The following is a 22,693-nucleotide window of genomic DNA, read 5'->3' as shown; positions in this document are numbered from 1 at the left end:
CACCTGCATTTTCAGATTCGCACCGACCCGAGGACCACCCTCAGAAGATCCCTTGTCTACCGTCCTCCCGGACCTCGCGCCCCTTTCAGCGACACCATCGCCGACTTCATCTCCCCGCACGCCCTCGCCTCACCGGACTACATCCTCCTAGGCGACCTCAACTTCCATCTGGAACAAAACAACGACCCCAACACCACCACCCTGCTCGACAACCTCGCCAACCTCGGCCTCAAACAACTGGTGAACACTGCCACCCACATCGCCGGACACACACTCGACCCTATCTTCTCCGCCAGCAAACACGTCTTCTTCAGCCACACCTCCGCCCTTCATTGGACCGACCACAGCTGCGTCCACTTCACATTCCGACGCGAGACCCGCCACCTCCGCACTCAACCCATCCCTCGCCGACAGTGGAACAAGATCCCTGAAGAGCAACTCTTCGCCGCACTCGCCGCCAACCAACCCACCCTCACCACCGACCCCAACGTCGCAGCCCTCAACCTCACAAACTGGATCTCCAACTGCGCAGACAACCTTGCTCCCCTCAAACGCTCGCAGCGACAGAACAACACCAAGAAACCCCTCTGGTTCTCTGACACCCTCAAAGAATCAAAGAAAACTTGTCGCGCACTTGAGAAAGCCTGGCGCAAGGACCGCACCGCTGACAACATGGCCGCCCTCAAGAACGCTACCCGCAAACACCACCACCTGATCCGCACTGCCAAAAGGAATTTTTTCACCGACAGACTGGACAAAAACAGCCACAACAGCAGAGAACTCTTCAGCATCGTCAAGGAGTTCTCCAACCCCAGCGCCAACGCCAACGCCGTCACGCCCTCACAGGATCTGTGCGAATCCCTCGCCACTTTCTTCCATCGCAAGATCAGCGACCTCCACGACAGCTTCGGACACCAGACCCAACCTAACACCACCGAACCCACATCCCCGACCATCACCCTCAACAACTGGACCCACATCAGCACGGAAGAAACCAAATCCATCATGAACTCTATCCACTCCGGCGCCCCTTCGGACCCCTGCCCGCACTTCATCTTTAACAAAGCCGACAACATCATCGCCCCGCACCTCCAGACCGTCATCAACTCTTCTTTTTCTTCTGCTACCTTCCCCGAATGCTGGAAACACGCCGAAGTCAACGCCCTACTAAAGAAACCTACGGCTGACCCGAGCGACCTGAAAAACGTCCGCCCCATCTCCCTTCTGCCTTTCCCAGCCAAAGTAATAGAGAAGACCGTCAACAAACAGCTGACCACCTTCCTGGAAGACAACAACCTGCTCGACCCCTCACAGACCGGATTCCGAACCAACCACAGCACTGAAACTGCCCTCATCTCAGTCACAGACGACATCAGAACCCTGATGGACAACGGTGAAACAGTCGCCCTCATTCTTCTCGACCTCTTGGCTGCCTTTGACACCGTCTGTCACCGCACCCTAATCACCCGCCTCCGCTCCACCGGGATCCAAGACCAGGCCCTGGACTGGATCGCCTCCTTCCTCGTAAACCGCTCCCAAAGAGTCTACCTCCCTCCGTTTCGCTCAGAACCCACTGAGATCATCTGCGGCGTACCTCAAGGCTCATCACTCAGCCCGACACTCTTCAATGTCTACATGAGCCCCCTCGCTAACATCGTACGCAAGCACGACATCATCATCACCTCCTACGCCGACGACACCCAACTTATACTCTCCCTCACCAAGGACCCCGCCAGCGCCAAGACCAACCTACAAGAGGGTATGAAGGACGTCGCAGATTGGATGAGGCTTAGCCGCCTAAAGCTGAACTGTGAAAAAACTGAAGTCCTCATCCTTGGCAACACCCCGTCCGCCTGGGACGACTCCTGGTGGCCCACGGCCCTCGGCACCGCACCGACTCCCGCAGACCACGCCCGCAACCTCGGCTTCATCTTGGACCCCCTTCTCACCATGACCAAGCAAGTCAACGCCGTGTCCTCCGCCTGCTTCCTCACCCTCCGCATGCTCCCCAAGATCTTCCGCTGGATCCCCGCCGACACCAGAAAAACCGTGACCCACGCCCTCGTCACGAGCCGCCTGGACTACGGCAACACCCTCTACGCTGGGACCACCGCCAAACTCCAAAATCGCCTGCAACGCATTCAAAACGCCTCAGCCCGCCTCATCCTCGACGTACCCCGCAACAGCCATATCTCCGCACACCTGAGACACCTGCATTGGCTCCCAGTCAGCAAAAGGATCACCTTCCGACTTCTCACCCACGCACACAAAGCCCGCCACGACAAGGGACCGGAATACCTCAACAGACGGCTCAACTTCTACGTCCCCACCCGCCCCCTCCGCTCCTCTGGCCTCGCACTCGCCGCCGTCCCTCGCATCCGACGCTCCACGGCGTTTGGGAGATCTTTCTCCTTCCTGGCGGCCAAGACCTGGAACTCCCTCCCCACCAGCCTCAGGACCACCCAGGACCACTCCGCTTTCCGGAGACTCCTAAAGACCTGGCTGTTCGAGCAGCGATAACCACCCCCTTTGTCCCTAGCGCCTTGAGACCCGCACGGGTGAGTAGCGCGCTTTATAAATGCTAATGATTTGATTTGATTTGACTTTAGGATTACGCTGCCTGAGTATTCCGTGTTCGCACATTTAGTTGCAGCAGCCACTTGTTTAAGAAGACAGCTTTGGGCACTGGCACGTTTATATTTACAAATTAAGCACTGACTAGGAGCATGAACTAAATTCACCTGCAGCCCACATGAAGGTCATCAATGCAAATGTCAATATACAGGCTGCACCCCAAGATCTGGGCAATGGATCCTTTCAGAGGGTAAGAGGACACAATATCTTAGTGAGAATCTAATCAAGATGCATGTGACTGATACTGAGAGATAGCAGCAGCTGAGTGCACCAGCTACTATGGGACCAGTGCTGATCCAGGTGCTGCTAACTATGTGCTAGATATGAGAAGTACATGTCAGAATTAAAGCATGTATTGAGAGCAGTTGAATCAATTTATACTCTGGAATGAAGGGGTGTTAAAGACTGTATAATAGCTACTTATCTTTGAAGGATGCAGGAGGACAAAATGTGATGAGTGGTAAAAGAGGAACTAGTTGAATGAGGGGATGTCCTGTTACATAGGGTTTCCCTGAAACAGGTAATCCATTTGCAGGTCAGAGTGAATAATGTGGAACACACACTCCTCGATGGTAATGAAACAATTAGGGTCTAACTCATCCAAAAGGAGGTTTTGCCACTTCATGAACTTCTCTTTTAAAAACAACTTGCTTAAGATGATGTAGGTGTGGCTGAGGTTATTAAAACATGGCACAATGGCTTACAGTGTGGAAGAGGTATTGTGTTATGTGGATTACAATTGATAGCAGGTGATATGCATGCCACACCCTATAAGCACCCAACCTTGCACCGTGCACAGCCTTTGCCCGTGCGCAGCAGGTGTTGCCCACAAGGCCTGGCATGCACCCAGTCCCTGTGGCCAACCCCTTTAACCACCCAACCCTACTCAGCACATGGCTCTTCGACTGTGCATGGCTTACCAGTCCCCGGGCCAGTGTTCTGTGTAAAGTGGATATGCAAATTAGGCTAATTATAAATGGCAGTATCAACCTACCATAAGTCCCTAGTATATAGTAGGGAATATAGGTTTAGAGACAACCATAGGTGCACTGCTGAGGTGCCCAGTGTCATTTTAACATCAGACTCATTTGCTGGCTGCTTTTAAACTTAAGTTATATGAAATTCGACTTTGGAATCAAAAGTACTTCCAAAGTTTTAAACTACCTTATTTTTACATATAAGTCCCCCCTGAGGTGTGTCCTATGTACCACTAGAGTTGTATGCCATGTAACTCTAAGTAGGGACCTTGTAAAAAATGTTTTATTAGCCCTGGTGAGGTAAAATGGCCACATTGCTTTTCCCTCACTGTAGTGAATGGCCTCCATAGGCTAAATTCGGGAGTCTTTATTTTAATTAACAAAGTCCCCATAAAAGACAGATACCATGAGTTTGGTATCATATTAATTGTTATAATGAATCCCAAAACTTACCATTGTTGAATTTAATGTAACTATTTGAGGTAAAGAGTTTTTAAACTCTACCTAAAAGTTGCCAACTTCAGCTCTGTAGTGCCCTTCTCTGATTGGCCAGCCTATGGTAGCAAGACCAGGCTACATTGATGAGAAATTAAGTGGTCTGGGCTGAACACAAAGGATGTGCCTGGGGGAGGAAATCCACCTCAGCAGATGGTGAAACAGGATGGGGGTAGAACAGCAAAAGTGGTCTTCAAAGGCAGGGAAGCAGCTAAGGACGTCCCTCATTTTCTGCAACCACAGACAATTAGATCCCCTCTTGATTAGATTAGGAGAGGGCAGGAGAGAGGTGTGTTTAGGACTCTTAGCCACACCAGTGGGTGGGCTCAGCCAGCTATAACCTCCAAAAATCAGTTTCAGACATGTTGGATTTTTGAAAATTTTTGCTGTAGGAGGCTGGCCTGGTTTGTAGTGAATAGTTATCCCTTATTAGTGAAATGTAGTCAGTGTCTAGAAGCCAGGCTCTCTAGGGGTAGTGTGGATGAGCAGCCAAGGCCTAACTAGGAGACATGCAAATCTCATGCAATACCATTGTTGTCACACAGTACGCACACACATGAAAGAAAATACTCAGTGTTACAAAAATAAAGGTACTTTATTTTGCTGACACAAATCCCAAATATACCATAGAGACTATACTCCCTTAGGAGGTAAGTAATACATACATTATATACACTAGTATGCAGAGACAGCTGTAAAAACAGTTAGAAAACAGTGAAAATAGTGAAAATCACTATAGTTAGAAATGGGCCTGGGGGAACACAAACCATATACTAAGAAAGTGGATTGCGAAATTTGGTTCCCCACGAGGCAAGTCTAGTGTGTAGAGGGTCCAGGGAGTATTAAAAAAACACCAAAGGGAAGTAATAGAACCCTCCCAAGAACCCAGAAAATGAGGAGTAAATCATAGTACTTTCCTAGAAAACACAAGAACATGAGGAAGAAGACAATGCAAGAACCAGAAGAGACTGCAAGACACCAACAGTGGATTCCTGAACCTGAAGACCTGTTGAAGAAAGGGACCATGTCCAAGACCAAGTCTGATTGATGCAAAGCAAGTAATAGAACCCACCCCAGAGCCCAGGAAAGCAGGTGTAAATCACTGAACTTTCCTAGAAAACACAAGAACAGGAGAAAGAAGATTATGCAAGAAGCAGAAGAGACTTCAAGACACCAATGATTGATTCCTGGACCTGAATACCTGTGAAAGAAGGGGACAGAGCTCAAGAAGCACTAAAGAGTCCAGGGTGAACAGGAGCCCCTGCTAACCCGGATGAAGGTGCAAAAGAAGAACCACCAGTGATGAACAACAGTCAGTACTGCACCCAAGAAGATGGATGTGGGTTCCTGGTTGGTGCAGGTGATGTCCCACGTCGGATGGATTATTGCAGTTTGGTTTGTGTCACTGAATTCCGCCAACAAGCCTTAGTACATGCAAAGCAACCCATTAGCGGAAAATGTCGCTGCCCGGGACCAGGAGGGGGAGTCAGAGGGGGCTCTCAGTAATTCAGAGAGCACTCAGAAGACCAGTCAGCAGGTACACGAGTCTCACAGCATGGGGAGAAACAAGGTGCAAAAGGAGGCCCAAGCAGCACAACACAAAGGAAGCTGTGCGTCACAAGATAGAGTGATGGGGGCTAGAGCTGCACGATGCATGAAGAACTTCGTGGAAGGATGTCAACAAGCCTTGGCAATTGCAAAACGTGGTGCACAGGGGTACTGTCTTGCGTGGAGAGGCAAGCTCTTACCTCCACCAAAGTTGGACATTAGGACTTCAGGTCCGTCGGGACTACTTCAGTCCACCACCCGTGATGCTGGATCCACGCACTTCATCTGGAGAGGGGACCCAAGCCACCAGTCATTGCTGCAAGGGGTGCCTGCTGAAGCAGAGAAGTGACTCCTTCACTTCAACTGAGATTTCTTTGTTCTTCTGGTGCAGGCTGAAGACAGGCTGTCCTCGGAGGATGAAAGACCTGGAAACAGTTGCAGTTGCTGGCAGGAGCTTAAGATAAAAATTTTCTTCTTTGCTTCTTTGTTGCAGTTTATAGAGTTTGTGGAGGGTCCAGATGCAGTGTAATCAATAAGAAGGTGAAGTAAAGGATGCAGAGGATTCCTGCTGGAGTCTTGCATTCCGAAATCCGAAGAAGCACCCAAGACAGAGACCCTAAATAGGCCTAAAAGGGGGATTGTCAGCTACACAGGTAAGCGCCTATCAGGTGAGGGCTCTGACGTCACCTGCTGGCACTGGCCACTCAGATGCTCCCAGGGTTCCCTGCCAACCTAGATGGCAAAACCCAGGGACCCTATAGAGGAGCTCTGAGCACCACCCCTGGGGTGCTGATGGACAGGGGAGTGGTCACTCCCCTTTCCTTTATCCAGTTTCGCACCAGTTTCGCACCAGAGCAGAGACTGGGGGTCCTGAACCAGTGTATACTGGATTATGCAAGGAGGGCACCATCTGTGCCCTTCAAAGCATTTCCAGAGGCTCTGGGAGACTACCCCTCCCCAGCCTGTAACACCTATTTCCAAAGGGAGAGGGTTTAACACCCCTCTCCCAAAGAAAATCCTTTGTGTTGCCCTCCTGGGCTTGAGCTGCTCAAGCAACAGGAGAGCAAAAACCTGCTTGAGAGGTGGCAGCGGCTGTGGCTGCCTGGAAAACCTCAAACAGCTGTAATGGCAGTACTGGGGCCATCCAAGGAGCCCCCAGAGTACATGGAATCATACAACCAATGCTTGCAAAATCATGGGGGTATTATTCCTACATGTGTGATACCAAACATTGCAATGTTTGGAGTTATCATTTTGTAGCTGGACATAAGTAGTGACCTATGTCCAGTACACCCGTAAAATGGCAGCCCCGCACTCACAAAGTCCGGGAAAAAGGTCCTGGAGGTCATGGTAGCACCTCTGCTAGTGCAGGGGTGCCCTCACACACAGGTACTCTGCACCCTGCCCTCAGGGCTGAAGGGTCTGCTACAGGGGTGACCTATAAGTGACCTGATGCTGTGTAAATGGCAGTGAAAGGGTGCATGCACATTTTCACACACGCTGCAGTGGAGGTCCTTTAGAAGCATTTGCATGGGCTCCCTATGGGTGGTAAAAGAAATGCTGCAGCCCATAGGGATCCCCTGGAACCCCAATAACCTGGGTACCTAAGTACCAGATACTAGAGACTTATAATTGGACATCAGTATGCAAATTGTGGGTGAAATCCTGGATTAACAGTATCCTACAACCATAATTTAAGGGAGAGAGCATAACTACTGGGGTCCTGATTAGCAGGATCCCAGTAGACACAGTCAAACACGCTGACAAACAGGCCAAAAGTCGGGGTAACCATGATAGAAAGAGGCTGCTTTCCTAAAGTTGCTCCCTAGGATTTATTTTTGCCACACTTCCCAGGAAGTGATCATCCTAGGAAGAAGTGGCTTGCCTGTGATTGGACAGTTCGGGCACCCTGTTTTTCACCTCACAAGCAAGGCTAAATATGGCATAGCTGAACCCACACCTGAGATCCTTACAAAGAACAAGACAAAGAGGAAGAAGGACTGCACTGCTGGACCCCTGGCCTGCACCTGGACACTACACTCTGAAGGACTGTCACAGCTGCGCATTTGGGCTTCACCACTAAAAGGACTTTGCCTGTCTTCTACTGCTTTAAGAAGGGACTCCCTGGTTGCTACAGGTGCAAAGGAGCTGCCCAGAGTCCCTTGCATCAACTCTTTCAAGAATAGCCAGCTGACCAGCGTCCAGTGGCAATTTGAGGATTCTGATCAGTGCATTCTGGGAATTGTAGTTCCAACTCCCAAGGAGCAACTCAGGTTCCTTGGAACCTTGAGGACACTTCAGGGTTCCAAAAAATACCTCTGGAAGAAGTTTCAGAAGGTTGGAGTTGTTTGGAGCAAGTGTTGTAAAAAATTCCATAAGTTGAAGAGGTGCATTGTGGGAGTTGTAGTCTCAAGCCCCAAGAGGCAAACTAAAGCCTCTGAACCATTGGCCAGTACTGTGGATCACTTTCCTGAATCAAGAAACACTTCTTAAAGTAAGTGTTACAGTGTTACCTCTAGACTTTGTCCCTGTCCAGTTTAACTTTTTTTAACCCTTTGAGCGTTAGTTGTTTCTATGCGCTAGAACACATTAATTCTTTAAAACATCATATCTCCGGTTCCCATTATCCGATTCTAATAATTGTGGTGTCATTTCAAAGATAAAAATATAATCCATTGTTAGAAATTAGTGTTGGATTTTTAGTGCATTTTGTGTTTTACTTATTTACTGTTTGTGATTTTTATGTGCTTTACTCACTTGTCTCCTAAGTTAGGCCATGTCGCTCGTTGCCAAGTTACCAAGGGTTGAGCTGGGTTGTATTTATTGAGACCTAACTGGACCTAAGTAGGGGTTAGAGGCCTATTGCTAGGTGTTGGTACTTACCTGCCCTTACCAATAATCCACTTTCCAACATGTAGACACACGTGCAGTAATCTTGTGTAATGAGGAAAACCACACCTCAATAGCAATAGTTCAGACTGAGGGGGCCACACCTGTATGGTAATAGTGCATATTTGGGGAGGTTGCATACGTACAGGTGCAGTTTGAGGTGAGACCTGTATGGTAATGGTGCGGATTGGAGGAATCATTTATCTGACATTGGTTAGTGAACCGCATCCACAGACGTAGACCCGAAAGTCTCCATCTTCCATTGCAGTTTCTGCCCACAAGTGAACTCAACCTCAAAGCCAGTTGGAAGAGTAGCAGTGAGGAGAGCAAAGAGTGTATGTTCAGTCCATTGTTTGCACTAACTCTACCTGACCTCACCTGTCTTAATAGAAGTCATCCTGGAGACAATGAGGCATGTTGGGGGAAAGGGTGAGCAGTTCTCTTAGCTGGGCCTAGGGATTTGGAAGACATAGAAACAGGCCTGACCTGCAGAAGCAGCTGTTCACTTCTGGGAAGTGCAGGGTGGGTGAGGAGCACAAAGGAGAGGAAAAGTCCTGTGAGATGTCAAGTACCCAAGGAGGACCCAGCTATCCGCTGGTGACCCCTACACTCCCAATCAGAGACATGCACTGGCATGCAAGGGCCCAGGGAACATTCCCAGCAGGTGGTTACTCTGAAATACTGGGAAGCTGGACTAAGGTCTGACTGCCACCCCACAGCTTTCACAGACACCTGCCTGTTAGTAATGTCCACACTGCACCACATGCATGTGCACCTCTACAAGGATGGTAGACAGCCTGTGGTGAAATGCAGGCAGAGCGTGTTTTTACATTGTTCCTATTGTTGCATTTCCGTACTGAAAATGGCAGAGGGGCTGGTACTGCTACCCAGTGAGACTCAATTTACTCTGGAAGGATGAAGTGGTGACACTGTCCTTGCGGGATTCACATTTTTCATTCACAAGTTATAAGCAGGAAACCTCCGCTGCAACAACATTCAGAGAGCATGACATGGACCTGCAGCTGTTAGCAGCTGGCAACCTGCCCATCCCTGCAGCAAGAGCTTAACTCACTGTGTTATCTAACCAGCACTTATAAAGAATACTTCTCTATCCCGCTTGGCTATCGTGTTCCTTGCTGACACATTGTATTTTCTTTTTCTGTAATGGGCTTTTGAAGACTGAATGCACCAGGGACGGGGGATTCCTGTCATTGTTGAAGTTGTGTACCTTAAATGCACAAATGCACTTGCTGTGTCTACATGCAAAGACATTGGCAACTGTTAGGAACAAGAAATTAGCTCCCTCATGCAGCTGTTCTCACAATTAATGAAGCATGTGGTTCACTAAATCCATCCATATTACACACTCGTCCTCTACAATGAGAATTTCTTGTAGTGCACTGTGCAGCTACATCTCTTTTACGTCAGATTAAAAATAGGTATTTTTTATTACTTTCTTGACTGACTCATCACTAAGCTACTTTCAGACCATTGTCATCCCGCCAGAACCTCACTGCTAATCAGGTGCATCATACAATGTTTATTCTGCCTTCCTTGACATAAGCAGCCCTGTGAGTACTTCAGAGGTGAAGCACACAGCTGCACACACTGTCCATTCACACAGTATGTAGCACACACTGTGAGGCCCTCACAATTACTAACCAGGTTCATGCAGAATAGTAGCGCAGAGAAATCTAGGTTGTGGATGGCTAATACCTTGTGAAGTAGTGTTCTTAAAGAGTGTTAGACATGGTATCATTGACGTAGTCTCCGCTGTCTTTTTTTGCCTCTGCTTCCCAGGTTTTGACTGTGTGCTGGACGCCTTTTTTGGTACTCTGGGCACTTTACCACTTCTGACCAGTGCTAAGGTGAAAGTGCTCTTGTGTAAAATATATGTGTGATTGGTTATCCATGATTGGCATATTTGATTTACTAGTAAGTCACTAGTAAAGTGCACTAGAGGTGCCCAGGGCCAGTAAATCAAATGCTACTAGTGGGCCTGCAAAACTGGTTGTGCCACCCACCTGAGTAGTCCTATAAACATGGCTCAGACCTGCCACTGCAGTGTCTGTGTGTGCAGTTTTAAACAGCCAATTCTACCTGGCAAGAGTACCCACTTGCAAGGCCCAAACCGTCCCTTTTAATATGTAAGGTACCCCTAAGTTAGGCCTTAGGTAGCCCCATGGGCAGGGTGCAGTGTATGTTAAAGGTGGGACATGTACTGATGTGTTTTACATGTCCTAACAGTAAAATATTGCCAAATTCAGTTTTCTCAATCACAACCTTTACGTGCAGATTCCCTTAGAAATAGGGAGTTTAGTGACTCTGAACTCACAATTTAAAAAATCATCTTTTGGTAAGGTTGGTTGTTAAATTAGCACTTTGAAAATGCAACTTTTTCAGAAAGTGGGCATTTTCCTGCTTAAACCATTCTGACTCTGCCCATTTGTGGATTCCCTCTCTGGGTCAGACTGACAGTTGGGCTGTTTGTGAATCCCCTCTAGACAGTGAGACAAAGGGAGCTGGGGAGTAGCCTGCATATCCTGATGGGCCATCTGAGCTAGAGTGGAGGGAGAAGTGGTCACTTACACCGGAATGGGCTGTACCAGCCCCCACACAATGCAGTCTTCAACCCCCTGGTGTGTGTCTGGGGCTTGGCTTGGGCAAGGCAGGATCTTATGAACAACAGAGACTTTACTTTGAAGTTTGCCTACTTCAAAGGCAGAAAGGGGTATAAGTAGTGGACCCGAAACCCCAGACTTTTAGGTCACTTTTGGAACCTCTTCAAAGGAGAAGAACTGAGAAGTGCTGCCCCTGCCTGTGACTGTGCTTTGTTGGGCTATCCTGCAGTTGCTGCTTCTACCTGTGAAAGGGGACAAAGACTGGACTTTGTTGTGCATTCCTGCTTTAGAAGCATCTCTAAGGGCTTGAACTGAGCTTGCCTCCTGTTTTGAAGTCTCAGGGCCATCAAAGACTTCCTCTGCCAGCACCTGGACTCTTTGCTGAGAGTTCTGCCCTGCCAAGTGGTGCCCTACCCAGTCCCTGGGCCCTTGAAAGGTGAAGCTGGCAGAACAAGAGCTGAAATCCACACACAGAATGCCGTGCGGGGAAACTTTCAATGCAATGCAGCTGATAAATGAGGTGCCACCCGCTTTGCGGCTGAAATTGATGCTCCACCTGCTTCATGGCTGGGAGATTGAAGCATCACAGCTGGAGAAACGATGCAACACCCACTTGTGGCTCCTGATAACAATGCAAACCCCACGCAGGGCAGTTTTCTAACACCATGCAATGGGATTTCTCAAGCATCCTCCTTGGAGGTCTAAGTCATCGTGAACCTGCGTGGATCTGAGGTGTCCTGTACGGAAATCGAAGCATCACTTTCTTGGAGGGAGAAAAACAACGCAGTGCCTACCCGACTGCAAAAGAAACAACGCACCGCCTCACTTGCAAGTAAGGAATCGAGGCATCACAGACATTTCTGACGCATGCTCACCCGTGCAACTTTATTTTTGACGCAAACCAGGTACTTTGTGTAAAATCGACGTTTTCATTGTTTCCTATGGAATAAGACTCTTATATTTTTGAAAATGTATATCTTTACCTGTTTGTGTTGTATTTTTGGCATTTTGGTCTTGTTTGATATAGATAAATATTACCTATTTTTCTAAAGTGGTGTGGGGTCCATTTTGCAGTGTTTTCACTATATTACTGTATGTGTTGGTACAAATACTTTATACATTGCTTATGAGATAAGCCTGACAGCTCGTGCCAAGCTACGAAGGGGGTGAGACGGGTTTATCTAGTGTGCTTCTCCATTGCCCTGACTAGAGTGAGTATGTGTCCTTGCTTCGACAGAGTGCAAACTGACTGCCAACCAGAGATCCAATCTCTATCAATCATTTTATGTAACATTGTATTCCGATGCTTTCCTATTTAATGAAATGTAGATTTTTATAGCACAGCTTATCACCCATGAGGGTCTCAGGGCACTGTCCATGGGCAATGGGAGATTAAGTGATTTGCCCAGAATCACAGAATGTTGTGCTGATGCCAAGGATCAAACCCGGGTCTCCATCTTCTGAGGAAATCGCTCCGGCCCCTGCACTACATCCTCTCCCTCAACAACTAAACCAGCTACAGTAAATTAGCTCTTCTGAGTCTTTTCACTGAAAGGACATGTTTCAAATCAAAACTAAAAGTTTGCCTTTAAAAACAATGCCCATTGCCTTATGGGCACAAAGACTACCCACAGGTGAAATTAATATTTATAAGGAGGGTTTAGGCCTGCCAAAAGGGGTTATTTCAACAGGCCGAATTCGCAGTTAAAACATGCATTACTGTGCTACACATGGTATGCCTGTGTGGCAGCCCACTGGTAACATTCACCTTACAGGCACCAGGTACACTTTACTAGGAACGTATAGGTATTTAAATATGTCAATTAATGGCACGCTAATTACATCATGTTGAAAGGGGGAGTACTGACACTTTACTGCTGGTTCGCAGTGGTAAACTGTATAGAGTTCTTAAGGCAGCAAAAACAGTCAAGCTATAGATCTGGGGGAACACAGCACAAAAAATTGTAACTTCCAACCCCAACCTCAGAAACGATGTCATGTTTTGTTTTCAGAAATATGCCTTTGGCTCAACATGTCGTCCCAGATATCATCTTATTGAGTTCGAACTATACATGATAACTTTAAAAGTGCAATGCTTCGTACGTAATGTCTGCATTACAAAATTTAATTGTGAAGCATGCATTTTGTAGTTATGCATGAAAATGATTAAATGACTACAAATGTGTGGTATTTGCATTGACGTGCTAAACATTTTCAAATAATTCTATTTGCAGACCAATAAATACATATAAGTGCCGTTTAGATAACAATACACACATTGCATACACATGTTTACATCCTTTTATACATCCTTCAGAGTAGACCCATTTGTTGAGACAAGTAAAGGGAATTAGATGGCTGTGGCATCCCTTACTGCGTCATCAGTTCCTGTGATATTACTTCATGTGGCATAATTGTGAATCACTTCTGCGAGTTAGTTGCCTATACCTCTCTATTGCATGTTCTTGTTTTTCTTATTCTTCGCTTTGTGGGGGAAACAGAGTCCCATTCACTGCAATTTTACAATCAAGTATTTACAGCAAGATACGTGCACCTTTAGCTGTATTCCACATTTACAGTACTCTGTAGGATTTTCTCGATCATGGAGCCTTTTAGAATGGTGTAATTGCTGTTTTTTATTGACGAAGGCAACCCATTCTCCTTTTATTTTACACATCCAGCGCGGCATAATTTAAAGAGGAACTTGAGAAGTAAAAACAACTTGCTTGAGGTGATGTAAGTGTGGCTGAGGTTATAAAAACATGGCACAGTGGCTCAGAGTGTTTAAGAGGTATCTTGTATGGATTAAAATTGATAGCAGGCTTTTTTATGCTTTACGTAGCACGAACCTTGTCTGAAGGATTTGGGTAACTTGAACAGAATCGGAATGTAACAGATTTGTGTTTTAGGTGCCGGGGAGATTAAGGGCCGCATCACAAAAATTGAGCACTGGTATGGCTAAGTTAAGAATCAGTCTCTACCACTGATTTGGGATGATTCGTGTATGAATTTCTTGTCGACCTGGAGCAGCTATATTTTACCACCTTAGACAGTGGTGAATGGTTGCTTGTTACAGGAGCTTTCAAGTCAGGTATTTCTTTTCGCTGGAAACGTAGCAGAATTTGTTGTCAAATCTAAAGGAACAACATAGCGTAAGACCATAACACACATAAAACAATTTACCAATACAATTGAAACTTAACTGGCCATAAAACACCAAAAAGGTCAAAACAGAATGCAACACCACAACCACAATATAAAACTACATTGTGGTGCAATAATGGTGCACAAAACAAAGCAGCAAAAAATACACCTCACCACCACAAGATGCCGCATAAATATGCTACAACCTTCTTGCCACACATTCCAATCTTTTGAATTCTGTTTTATAATGCGGTATTAAATGTGCATGGAGGAAGCTGTGCCTTAAGTTTCTACCAAAGACAAGAAATAGCTCCAGTCAGACATGTTTTGTGATCTGGCTCTGTGTGATTTCACAAAAATTGTTGGATGGTCAGCCGACGGTGGTGTTTGAACTCAGATTCCCCGGTTCCTAGTTCTGAAGCTCTAGGGCCGAGATTGATACTTTTTGACACAAAACTGCCTTTGTGCGGTTTTGCGTGAAAGAGTATAGTGCCGGCTTGCGCCATTCCAGGACGCCAGCTGGGAGCACCAAATTCATGGAATGGCGCAATCCAGCTCAAAGGGTGGGCTAACGTCCTGGAAAATTATGTTAGCCGCATGGGGTGACGGTATGAGAGAATGGTGTTTTGCACCAAAAAATTATGTTAAGCTGGTAAAAAAGATGACTGTAACCAATCTAGCATCATTTCTTGACACAAAACCATCCATACCACATGGCTCCTGTCTTACAAAAGACAAGAGTCATGCCTACCACCCAAATGGCCAGCCTAGGGGACACGGGTTCCCTAGGCATTGCCATTGCACCCAGTGCCATGTAGGGAGGCCCCTTTCAGGGCCCCCAATGGCACTTTAAATCTTTTTATAAAATACTTCCCTAGACTCAGCTATACTTACCTGGTGTAGGTGGGGGTATTTCTGTGGCTTGGGGAGGGCACCTGTGGGCTCTTTCCATGGTGTTTGACCATGGAAATGGGTCCACAGGTCCCCTAACGCCTGCCCTGACCCAGGCATCAAATAATGTCGCTAAGCAGGTTTAGCACCATTATTTAGGCCCGTCTCCCTCCCGTACACCATTTTTGCACGGGAGGATAAATAAGGCGCTAGGGCCTTAGAGTCATTTTTTGGATAGGAACGCCCCCCTTGCACCTCATTGACGCAAGGTGGTTTCACGCATCCAAAAAATTACTTTAACTCCAATATTAAGCATTAAGCTAGTCTAGCATCAAAATATAAATACGGGGTCAAGTTTGCACTGAATTAGCGTAACAAAAATGACACTAATTCAGTGCAGAGGATAAATCTGGGCCTAGGTGTTGTGGCCGCTAAGTCGCCAATAGTGTACTAACATGAAAGAGTGTATAGGGCCAGATGTAACAAAAAAGGCATTTGCGATTCGGAAATAGCAATTTTTAAGAAATCGCGATTTCTGATTCGCAAAATGCAATGTATCTTATTTGTGATTCGGTAATAGCGATTTCTTAAAAATTGCAAATGCTTTTACCGAATCGCAAATTGCGATACCGGCCCCATTCGCACCTATGGGCCTGTAGGCCCATATTTGCAAATATTTTGCATTTCCCAAGTTGCAAATTCCTAACTGGAATTCACAAATTTGGGAAATGCAAACCCCAGGGTGCTGGGGGCCTAACGCCCCCTCTGCTGCACCCCAAGAAGTTTTTTAAGGACATGTAAGGTGCACACACGACAAAGGGGCATGTGTGCATTACATGTCAATTTTAATGCATTTTTAAAATTTGCACATGGTTACCACCAAGTTCAACTTGTTGGTAATAGCGATTCCTTAATGCCCAATTCGCATTGAGGATTTGCTTGTTACATGTGGTTAAGAAATCGCAAATAAGGATTCCTTATTTCCGATTTCTCATTTAGAGAATCGCAATTTGTGATTCTCTAAACAGGCTCGCAAATTTAAAGAATCACTATTTTAGCGATTCCTTTAATTTGCGTTGCGAATGCCTTTCATAAATACTGAAAGGCATGTTTGCATTCGCACCGTTTGCGAATGCTAAAAGGCTAGATACATCTGGCCCTTAGTGACTTAATTTAGGTTGTTTAGATTGTGTGTTATAAGCAGCAGTTGGGATGATGCCAGTTTTTTCAGCACAATGATATGTTTCTGAGGGGTAGCAGAAGCAAACCTTTCTACCAGCAAACACGCTTTAATTTCTAACGCGCCCCACCCTGGCTATAGCTTTTACAAAAGCCTTTTTCACCTCCTGATTTCTTAGGCTGTAAATGAATGGATTTAGCATAGGTATTGCCACAGCATTGAACGCCGAGACCACTTTATCCTTCGTAGGAGAGTGGTTTGAGGAGAATTTAGCGTACATGAAAGTAAGAGTGCCATACAACATAGCCACACAAACAAAGTGGGCAGAACATGTTGAGAAGGCCTTCCATTTCTCAGCTGAGGAACTTATCTTCACAACTGTCAACACAATGTAAGTATATGAAACAAAGACAATGACAACAGACACCAGTATGAGGCCACCTGCCACTAAAACCAGCACCAGCTCGTTCAGGGTGGTGTCAGAACAGGAGAGCTTTAGGAGGGCAGGCACGTCACAGAAGAAGTGGCTGATCCTGTTCGACCTGCAGAAGGGAAGCATGAAGGTGAAAGTCGTCTGTATAATTGAATTAATGACGGCCAGTGAAAATATAAAAGCAATGAAGTAAATGCAGGCTTTGTTGCTCATGATGACTGGATACAGCAGTGGATTGCAGATAGCTACGTATCGATCATAAGCCATCACCGGGAGGAGGAATATTTCGGAGCTCCCTATGGAAAATATCAGAAACATCTGTGTAACACATCCCCGGAAGGAGATCGTTTTTTTCTGCAATATCAAGCAGGACAGCATGTTGGGGACAGTAATTGTGGATACACAGATATCTATGAAGGACAATTGGCAGAGCAGGAAGTACATAGTTGTGTGAAGGTGGCGGTTCGCCCTGACCAATGCGATGATCCCTATGTTGCCCACAAGAGTAATGATGTAGACCAAGAGAAAGAAGATGAAGAGGGGGAGCTGCAGTGATGGGTCTTCTGACAGTCCAACGAGGATGAACTCTGACACCTCTGTCCAGTTTTCTGTTTTCATTGTTTCAGATTGGGGAGCCTTTTAGGAAAGAAGAAGACATATAAATAGGTGGCAAAGTACATTCAGCCGGTAATTTGTTGCTAATTATTACAATAAAACCATATGAAAAACATCTGCCTTTTATAGCAGAGGAAGTTCAGAGAGCAGAGGATGTTGGGAACTCACAGAACTGTTCACATTTCCTACGCATGTTTTTATTTAATTTTATTTTTTTATTAAAATACTGCTTAGTTCACTTCTTACTGTACCAACATCTCTTTGCCTGACCCTCAAAACCTAAATACTGATTTGATTGTCAATCTATCTAACAGAATTCTCTCCAAACCTTAAACTGAGATCATATCTAAGGGTCTCTCTTTTTGCCCTACACTTAGTTGGGACCTACTTCAAACAATAATTGACCTGTTCAAATTCACCAGGAAACTGAAACTTAATTTTTTTTTTGCCACACGAGAATATGACAAGACTCAACCCCCAGAACAACATACCACAAGTGATCTCACAGTCCAAAACTTAGCAACAATACAACTACTCAGTAACCTCTCCAGCACTGCGGAGCATGAACAATCATTAACAGAAATAGCACTGGAACTCAATATTGACATCACACTTACTAAACAATACAAATTGCCGGTAAAATCAACTTTTACACTTAGATTACCATCAGGCAACACTATTGACCTCTTCTTCACAGCTATGATGGAGGTCCTTGATCATGAATATCAAAAATACATTAGAAAACAGAAATATCTTATCTTGAATACCAACTTCAAACAAAGGCAGGCAGTACGAGAACTACAAACAGACAACACAATTCTGATTAAGGTAGCAGACAAAGGGGGCAACATTGTCATTCGCAACAAAAGAGATTATGGGGGTCATTCTGACCCTGGCGGTCTTGGACCGCCAGGGCGCAGAATGACGGAAGCACCGCCAACAGGCTGGCGGTGCTTCAAAGCCCATTCTGAACGCGGCGGTAAAGCCACGGTTGGAAAACCGGGGCCGGCGGTTTCCCGCCGTTTTTCCCCCAGCTGGGCGAATCCGCCAGGGCAGAGCTGCAAGCAGCGCTGCCCTGGGGATTCTGACCCCCTTACCGCCAGCCTGTTTCTGGCAGTTTTCACCGCCAGGAAGGGGCTGGCGGTAACGGGTGTCTTGGGGCCCCTGGGGGCCCCTGCACTGCCCATGCCTCTGGCATGGGCAGTGCAGGGGCCCCCTCACAGGGCCCCGGCCAGCTTTTCACTGTATGCCAGCAGACAGTGAAAAGCGCGACGGGTGCAACTGAACCCGTCGCACGGCCGCAACACCGCCGGCTCCATTCGGAGCCGGCTCCTGTGTTGCGGCCTCATTCCCGCTGGGCCGGCGGGCGCTAACTTGTTTAGCGCCCGCCGGCCCAGTGGGAATGTCAGAATGGGGGCGCGGAAATTTGGCCGCATGGCGGCCAAATGGCGGTTTCCGCCTGCCAGAGTTGGAATGACCCCCTATGTCTAAAAGGGCCACCGACAAATCAATGATACCACATGCTACACCGCACGTTTGCCAATCTAACACAGGAGATTCAGGAAAAACTAGGGGAATTATTGGATCATTGGTACTCAAGAGAAATCCTTACCCTGGAAGAGAAGAAATTCCTATTTATCAAGCAGCCGACTACACCTACCCTATATCTTCTTCCTAAAACATACAAGGGGGGGGCTGTCCACCCAAAGGTAGACCAATCATTTAAGGCATAAATTCCATCTGCTCTAACGTGGGCTTTTTCATTGACTCTGAGCTGCAACCCTTTAATAAGATACTACCCTCCTACATTAAGGATACAAAGGACATACACCAGAAACTTCAAAACATTGACTGGCGACCTGACTATATACTCGTAATTATAGATATTTTCAGCCTCTATACTTCAATCAAGCATCAAGACAGCATCAAAGCGGTCCAGAGATGCTTATCCACAAAATCAGTACACCTTCTAGAAAGAAATGAAATGATCAAAGCTATGCTATCCTTTTGTCTAGAAAGCAATTTCTTTCTTTTCTACTACCTCCAGAAACAAGGGAGCGTGATGGGAGCTTGCTTTACTCCACTGTACACCTGCATTCTGATGGGTGAAGAAGAGAGTTACTGGCTTTGGAATGAAAATACAGAGGATTTCTCACAACTTCATATCTTCTGGGTTCAGTATATTGACAACGTTTTGCTTATCTGGCAAGGCCAAGAATCCCTGCTCCAACAATTCTTATGTACCCCCATACCCAATAAGGGGGTAGTGAAGTGACCTATCAAACTTCAAGGAAATCATCTGAATATTTGCATCTCACACTTTATATAGACCAGAATCAGTTGCATACCCACGGAAAAGCACAGCTGCTAACTCCATCCTTCATGCAACCAGTTGCCATCCACCAAGCACAATACTTAACATCCCAGCGGGTGAATATCGACAGGCAAGACGTAACTTCAGCAACATAGAAGACTATGAGACAGCAGCATCAGAAATTTCAGAGTGTCTAGCCAGAAGAGGGTATAACACCTCTGGAATGAACCACACCAAAGAACACTTAGTTCCACAAATGGGCTTCAAAAGAGCACCAAATCTAAGAGACAAAATATTCTCCTCTTTTTTTCCAAGAAAAGAGAACAGTCAAACACTTTTGGAAAAAAAAAAAGGTTTCTATGCCTGTACCAACTGCTCAATCTGTAAACTTGGTGTATCCAAATCCAAAGATATCACCATCAATGAACAACATTTCACTATATATGACTTTATTAACTGTGAGAGCACCAACACAGTCTATGTTATCACCTGCCCTTGCAACAAGGCCTATATAAGCAGCACAACTAGAGCATTTTCAAAACATACAAAGGGATGATGTAAGATTTCCATTGGTTAAACATTTAGTTAAATGTCACCCCTCCGCACGAACTTCCAAATTCTGTGGTATACAGAAACTTAAACAACAACTTCGGGGTGGGGATCTTGAACTTAAACTATGACAATGTGAAAGTACTTTTGTTGTCCGCTTTCATTCAGTTCGACATGGTCTCAACAAAGATGTAGAATGGCACTATTAGCTCCTCTAAAGACTTGATGGACTTGGACATATCATTTTATTATTATTGGCTCCCATAATGTACATTCATTGTTACTCTCTGCCTGTCATTTCTCGGTCTGTTTTTCTATAACAGGTTTGAATTGATATCACAACAGGACCAGTACGGAATAATGGCCTCCTAACATCCACACAGATTGTCAGAATTACCACTCCTATTTTACACTTTACTCTGGACTGTGTTCTATTTCAGTGTGACCTTTTTTAACATTTTGAGCGGTAGTTCCTTCTATGCGTTACAAAGCATTAATTCTTTAAAAATTCAACTTTCCGGTTCCCCTTATCTGATTTTAATTGTTTTGGTGTCATTGTAAACATAAAAACATCATCTATTTTTATAAATTGGTGTTGAATTTTTATTGTGTTTTGTGTTTTACTTATTTACTATTTTGTGATTTTTAAATGCTTTACACACTAGTCTTGTAAGTTAAGCCTTGACACTTGTTGTCAAGCGACCAAGGGTTGAGCTAAGATTAATTTACTGAAACCTAACTGGACCTAAGTGGAGGTTAGTGGCCTATTGCTAAGTGTAGGTACTTACCTGCCCTTACCAATAACCCATTTTCCAACAATTACGGAACGTCAAGTTACATATCTCACTGATTTTTCTGATATGCCTTGATGAGCTATGGATTAAACTGTTTGCCGATCATTTAATTTCTAATGCTTAAACATACCACTCTAATTAAAATCGAGACATAGTTTCCGATCCAATTTTGAATATCTGATATACTTAATGTTGCTCTTGTTTATTTTTGGAAAGTTCTTGGTCATGAAGAATTCCTTTCCTGCTAGCACCCTCTCTTGGGCACTAAATCTGTTTCTATACATTTAGACATGTTAACTCTGAATATCCCGTACGAATGTGTTAAACAGTTTTGCTAATTATCTATTATTGATTACTTTTATAACGAGAGTTGTAATATTTTATGCTCACAAGTAGATAATCATCTGACCACATTACTATTGTGTCTTGACATACTTACCTATATAAAGATGAATCCTACATAATCAGTACTGATACTATATTTTATACTATAATTTCTCTAACAACCGACTGAATATATTGACCAACTAATACGTGTTCCAAACAAAGAACCTACTCTGATGATGTTCATTTGGTAGGAGTTGTCTTTCTTTGTCACTTATTGGAATCACTGAATTAATACATTAATCCTGTAACAACACACATATATTACTAACTAGTTCCCACCATCATCTGCCCTACTAACTAACAGCACACCTATACATGCATGATTCACCAATAATCAGTAAAGAATGACTAACCGATTGTATACCTCACCATACCTAACTCACAAGCAATATCAGTTGAAACTCTGGCCACAACTACGTATTTATTCTTCACCCTCTCAATTTCTTCTTTTTCTTCCTATCCCTTTTCGCTTCCTCTTCTTTTTGATCTTGTGTACACACCCTCTCTCACAGGGTGGTGCACTCAATTATCTCTTTTCTCCATACCCGCACTGGACGCACGGGATACTTCTCCCTTCTATATCACAATAAAGAACGTGCATGCAAGAAATTCTGCTGTCCCACAATAGCCTCCTCAAATACTGACCCCTTGCCATATAAATATTTTGCAGCCTTGAAAAATCCCCAAGGTAGACACACCATAGGGGTCAAAAATGTGTTGGCTCTTTGGCTCTTTGCCTAATAATGGACATCAGTAAATAACTTTGGGCTTTCTGGCTCTCTGTTCAAATGTTTATGAACTTTATTTGAAATGAGCATCAATAAACTAACTTGGATTCACCATCCTGACCCAATGGATTCATTCTTCATTACGAACTGGTATAAATCACAAACCCAGAATCTCATACTCGAACTACAAAGTGGGTTCTCAATCTCTTACTTGGTGAAGTACACAGGGATCAATCTGATCTTCAGACACCAGGTGACTCCTCACTGTAGTCACACTTGCTCCTGTGCCTCTCAGATCCTCCACCCTCTGTCCATTAATTGTCACCCACTGCCTGTACTTTTTAGTGTTCTCAGGCACTAAGGTTCTCTGGACCATCTCACTGTCCCATAGTGAGGCAAGGGTCATCTCAGCTAGATCCCATTCACCTGGAACCAACTGCTCCCCAAGCGCTGCACTAGTTAAACCCTGGGACTGAGCACCAGTGGGTGTCGGT

General features: G+C 45.4%; 1 protein-coding gene across 1 annotated transcript; it reads right to left on the bottom strand.

Annotated features, from left to right (window-relative positions):
* Positions 1-16,488: 16,488 nt before the first annotated feature.
* On the bottom strand, positions 16,489-17,079 carry LOC138287031 (olfactory receptor 5G25-like). The gene has a single exon (XM_069227392.1). The coding sequence runs from the start codon at positions 17,077-17,079 to the stop codon at positions 16,489-16,491; it is 591 nt and encodes a 196-aa protein (XP_069083493.1).
* Between the last annotated feature and the right edge of the window lie 5,614 nt (positions 17,080-22,693).

This window comes from Pleurodeles waltl, chromosome 4_1 (assembly GCF_031143425.1).
Source record: "Pleurodeles waltl isolate 20211129_DDA chromosome 4_1, aPleWal1.hap1.20221129, whole genome shotgun sequence".
NCBI classification, from domain to species: domain Eukaryota; kingdom Metazoa; phylum Chordata; class Amphibia; order Caudata; family Salamandridae; genus Pleurodeles; species Pleurodeles waltl.
This window is presented reverse-complemented; position numbering and strand designations above follow the sequence as displayed.

Coding starts and splice junctions, on each gene's coding strand:
- LOC138287031 (XM_069227392.1), bottom strand. CDS start 17,079: ATGGCTTATGATCGATACGTAGCTATCTGCAATCCACTGCTGTATCCA.